This window comes from Nicotiana sylvestris, chromosome 4 (assembly GCF_000393655.2).
Source record: "Nicotiana sylvestris chromosome 4, ASM39365v2, whole genome shotgun sequence".
NCBI lineage: Eukaryota > Viridiplantae > Streptophyta > Magnoliopsida > Solanales > Solanaceae > Nicotiana > Nicotiana sylvestris.
Window position 1 is genome coordinate 6,943,317 of NC_091060.1, and position 5,144 is coordinate 6,948,460.

Consider the following 5,144-nt stretch of genomic DNA (forward strand, 5'->3'; position numbering starts at 1 on the left):
TATACATGCACAAATATGGGCCATCTATAATTCTATATACATACACAAATATGGGCTATCTAAATATGGTTTTGGTTTAATTTTTAGATAAGTATATTTTGTAAAAATAGCACGGGCTAGCCAGTTTTCGAACTGGTCATTAAAAATAGCCAGCGTTTGCCAAGTCATTGAAAAATAGCCACTATTTTGCTGCAACAGAGATCGGTCCGGCATAATATACTGGAGTTTGGCGCATCTGTGTATGAACTTCCAGCTTATTATACTTGACTGGTATACTTTGCTAGAACTCCGGTATATTATGTTGGAGTTCCAGTATAATTATGCTGAAACTTTATTATATTATGCTGGAGTTCCAATATACTTATGTTGGAACTCCAGTATAATATGCTGGAGTACCAATATACTTATGCTGGAACTCCAGTATAATATACTGAAGTATTTTTCAGATTTTAAACAGTGTTTTCGTTCAGATTTATCTTTACATGAAAAGTGGTTAAATTTCGATTACTTTTAAAAGTGTGGCTATTTTTGAATGACCACCCGTAAATCTGACTATTTTTGAATTTCTCCCGTGTGTTTTACCAAAAAGCCTTTCACTTTCTTGCAGTACACCTTCCATGTCAAAAAGAGAATTTGAGTTTTATCCACTAATGATATAAATAATATTTATACAGTCGAGTCATATAAAATATAACTTCACGTTCTATAGGTTGATATGTGGAAATTCCATCTCTGGACAGAGAAGTAAGAAACACCAACATGATTCCACTATTATAGGACGAGTTTGATGGATTCAATTGAACTCATCGTTTTCCATCAAAGTTATATACACAAATCCAATTGCCAGTTTCCCGGAAAATACTGTGTTGTTGGATTTTCTAAAGAAGGTTCATTTTGGGATTTCACTTCCTGTAAATTAGGACATAAAATGATAGTTTTAACACCGTATATTCTGTATATGCACAAAAGAGACTTCCAATCAACGAAGACGAAACTTTTTCATTGGCACCTCGAATACCTCACCTAATTTTATGTTAATTTTTCCGATGCTTGGTCATCGTTTGTTAGAGAATTACAAAAACATAAAGGAAAATACCCTTCTAAGATTGTTTGTGGAGCAAAGCAAAGGCAATCCGGTGCAAAACGCATCCCGCGTTCACACAGGGTCCGGGGAAGGACCGTTCACACAGGGTCCGGGGAAGAACCGCACCCCAAGGGGTGTGATATTGACAACCTACCGTAATGCAAACATTAATGGCTGCTTCCACAACATATTTGGTCATATATTCACGTAAATACTAGCTTAATAGCTGTTCAAACAAGGAGATATCAGGCTGTTAAGTGTTTGGAAAGATCATGGTCAATTCTCTTAATGCAAATTTGATTCATTACTTTTTTTTCCCTGGCAATTCAGTCTTGATACCATTTCTTGAATTAGTATAGACAGAAAAATAGAAGTTCCAATCAATCTTAAACAACCTAGTTCAGTTCTTTCACCAACGAAGTCAATCAACTCAAACAATTTTAAAATCCTACTCCTTTTGCTGTTCAATCCTATTCTCAGCTCCTTGAGCTCTATCCTTAGGAATTATATTCGGTAAGCATAGTTAATACTTAGAAACTCCCATTCTGTAAGCATAGGTAAATCCTTCTCTACACCTTGAGACCTCACCGACTCCTAGCAAGTCACGATTACCCTGGCGGTTCGCGTAAGGCTACAGATGTTGGATTTTCAAAGTGAGGAGGTTAACGGTGTGAATAAGGGTGCAGATGTCTCTGGGAGCCCCTCTCAACGAAAAAAAATGAAGATAAAGCAACAATTAGAGGAGCTGTGACAATGAGTTTGGGGTTTTGGGGGGGGGGGGGTCACTCTCCCATCCCATAGGCATCCTTAAATAGGAAGCAATGGTGGTGTTAACTTTCTTGTCAATTAGGAGCTCCACCACAAAGGGGGCCAACTAGCTTGGCAGGAAAACCTTAAAAGTAAATGTGCTATGCACAACAAAAGAAAGTTAAAGTTAGAAGTAAACTACTGCATAACTTAACACTACTAAATGTCAGACAGCATCAAGCATCAGCAAACGAAGCTCCCAGCAAAAACCAAAGAGAACAAAGTTCACCATAATAGACAGCTGGTTAAATCTGTTGACATACAGGTCAAGCAGACTTACGAGAAAAATAAGAAATGCAAAAGAACAACCATGAGTACAAGTAACCATGTCCACCTCATCATTCAAAAAGACAATGCATGGGCCATTAGGATATTTCAAGTCTGTAGGTACTAAAAGATTATGATATCATTCAAGGAAAGACGTGTATGATTATCTTGCACGACTAAACAACGGGTAGTCTGCTACAACGCCACAAGCAAAGGAGGCAGGTAATCCTGTTCAACAAGCCTGGAGCATATAAACTCACTCATAAAGTGAGCGTTGTACATGGGAATGAAACCTGGGGTCACTCTTGTATATCAATCACTCAATCATCCACTTCTGGACACATTTATGATTATTTCTCTTTTCCACTTCCTTTATTTACCTAGGACAAATAATTTTAGTATTGTTTTCAATTTTGGAAATTTCCTTGTTAACAAAAAGGTCAGACAAGTTATTCAATATCTTGAATCGAAATCTCTACCAACATACACAACAATCAAGAACTTTACCAAGATTATAAGATTCCATTCAGCATCTCTGGAACGTGTGCTACTACCTATACTCAGTCTCCACAACATCAATTAACATACTTTTGCATTGATGAAGAAATAAAGTTTCAACTTTTAATTATGTGTGTCGGTTTTTTCCCTTTTTTATTCTTTTCATCTTAACTCAACTTATTCAGCCAAGATGCCAAAAGCTCGATTTTTCAACTTTTATACCGCAGCTCCATTGTTCTAAATGCATAACTTAAAGAGTGAGAAACTAACAAAAAAAACTGAGAAATGCAAAAGAAAGCCAAGTAAGTTTTGGTAGGGGTACATACAATCTTTTTCTAATTCCAAAGTAGTCAAAAGTGCAAAAAAACGCAAACGTCTATTGGAGCTTTAAGTGCATAGCATAATAAAAACGTGGTTTAGCAAAGAAAAATGCCAACCAAGAAAAAATAGAAAATAGAAATGTAATGCAAGAAAATGTAAATATAAGTACAAACAATATTTATTTGGACAAATATATAGAAAAACTATAATTAAGCTATGTATATGTCATTATGCGCTTAAGACACCATGCTTTAGCACCTCGACGCCTACAGTGAAGCCCAACTAAGTGAGGCAAAGTGCACAATCTGAGCTTCACGAGCTTCAGGGCTTAAGGGCACTTTAAGCAGCTTTTCACAACAACCCAGTGGATCCCTACAAGTGGGGTCTGCCAAGGATAGACCCTCAGCTAAGTAACCTTTAACAACATTGGCTGATTCTCGCATTTTGTTTTTTAATCTCGCTTTAAGTGAGCATACACGGTATATCAAGGAGAATGCACATAATATAAAAGGAAATCCAAGACGCATTGCACGTTCAGTCATAAATTCCACATATATCCTTCAATTAGATAAACCTCCAGCATGAATCAACAGGATCATGCAGCAATTAACAAACAAATCAAACAAGCACTAGCTAATTGTATAATTAGCAAAATCCCAATATCAGAACAATATAACCCAACCTATTGAGCAGTTAACCAATGCGTACACCATTATTACTAGTAATTAACGATCAAGGCAGTACAACAGAAACACAGTTCACTAAATATCCCATACCATATAACTAGCACCAAAAAAGTGGAGCCGATCTGATCCGAAAATGAAAATCCCAAAACCTGAAACCCGATCCAATAGCCAAACGAATCATTCAGTTCAATCCTAATCCTGAGCCTTCAACTTCTCCACGCGCTTATTCAACTGCTCCACTTTAACAACAAGGCCAGTAACAGAGTACAACAGCCAGTAGAAAACGATCGCACACGCGATGAGGAGCGCGTTGCGCTGAGACTTCATGATGGATTTCTGATGACGTAGGTATTCAGATGGGGAACATGATTCGTGTGATTCGCAACTGGGTCGGGTCTCGTACTTCCAGTAGATATCCATTAATAAGAACAAGCAAAAGGGCACGATCGAGAGGAACGGTTTGAGGAGATTCCGGGTCACGGTGATGAGACCTTTACGGAGCAGGGCAAGACCCGGAATTGTTAGAAGAAGGAGCATGATTGCTTCTGCACCCGCGGCATAGCCGAGAACAACCCATTCCAACGCCATTGATGTTTGAGGGGAGAGAGGAAAATTGACGGAGATTTTTTCAAGAGGAAATGTATGTAGGCTTCGAATAAAAGGAAGGTAAAGACTTGAAGAGTGGTTTAATTACCAATGAAGGAAGGTATTAATTTGGAATTTTTACGCGAAAACCTTACTACCCTATTTATTTTAAATAAATATCATTTTAAAATATTACTATAGATACTATTTATACTTTATAGTCAAATATCTAATTATAGTTACATCCTACATTTAAAACTTAGCTGGAATTCCAGTTTTTACGCATATTTTTTTGGTTGTATTAATGAATACAACAACTTAAATACATGAAATACATTGTATAAAAACATAAAAAATATCTATAACACGTAATATAGCAAAGAGTATCTATAAATGGCTAATTAGACCTAAAAGATGGTGCTTTATGAAATTAACCAATATAATTTGAATTTCAATTTTCCATTTTAATTTTTTGGGACACAGATATCTATAATAAAGGGTATCTATAATTTGGGCTGAGATTTGCTTGGACCAGATTTATTAAGCCCAAACTTCAAGTTTCAAAATTAACCAAGTTGAAATGACATCAAGTAGCCACTGTAGTCTCTAAAGGGCTGCTATTTAGGAATAACCAATATATTTTAAATTTCAATTTTTCATTTTAATTTTTTGGGACACAAATATCTTGAATTATCCTGAAGTTAAGATTTTTAATTCATATTTCTGGACAAAATTAATACTGGCCAATCCTTAAATAACAATCTTAAGAATGATTGTTTGTGCATTTTCCCTATTAACCAAGCAGTTAAGGGGAACCGACTCGTTCCTTCCTTGCGGAGGACGAATCAAGGCCTGAAGTTGGTTCGTCGAGCAAGAGGAGAGAAGGATCAGCAAGG

At 36.5% G+C, this 5,144-nt stretch overlaps 1 protein-coding gene across 1 annotated transcript; it reads right to left on the reverse strand.

Annotated features, from left to right (window-relative positions):
• Nucleotides 1-3,510: 3,510 nt before the first annotated feature.
• Nucleotides 3,511-4,343, reverse strand: LOC104241739 (uncharacterized). The gene has a single exon (XM_009796673.2). The coding sequence runs from the start codon at nucleotides 4,249-4,251 to the stop codon at nucleotides 3,856-3,858; it is 396 nt and encodes a 131-aa protein (XP_009794975.1). The 5' UTR covers nucleotides 4,252-4,343; the 3' UTR covers nucleotides 3,511-3,855.
• Between the last annotated feature and the right edge of the window lie 801 nt (nucleotides 4,344-5,144).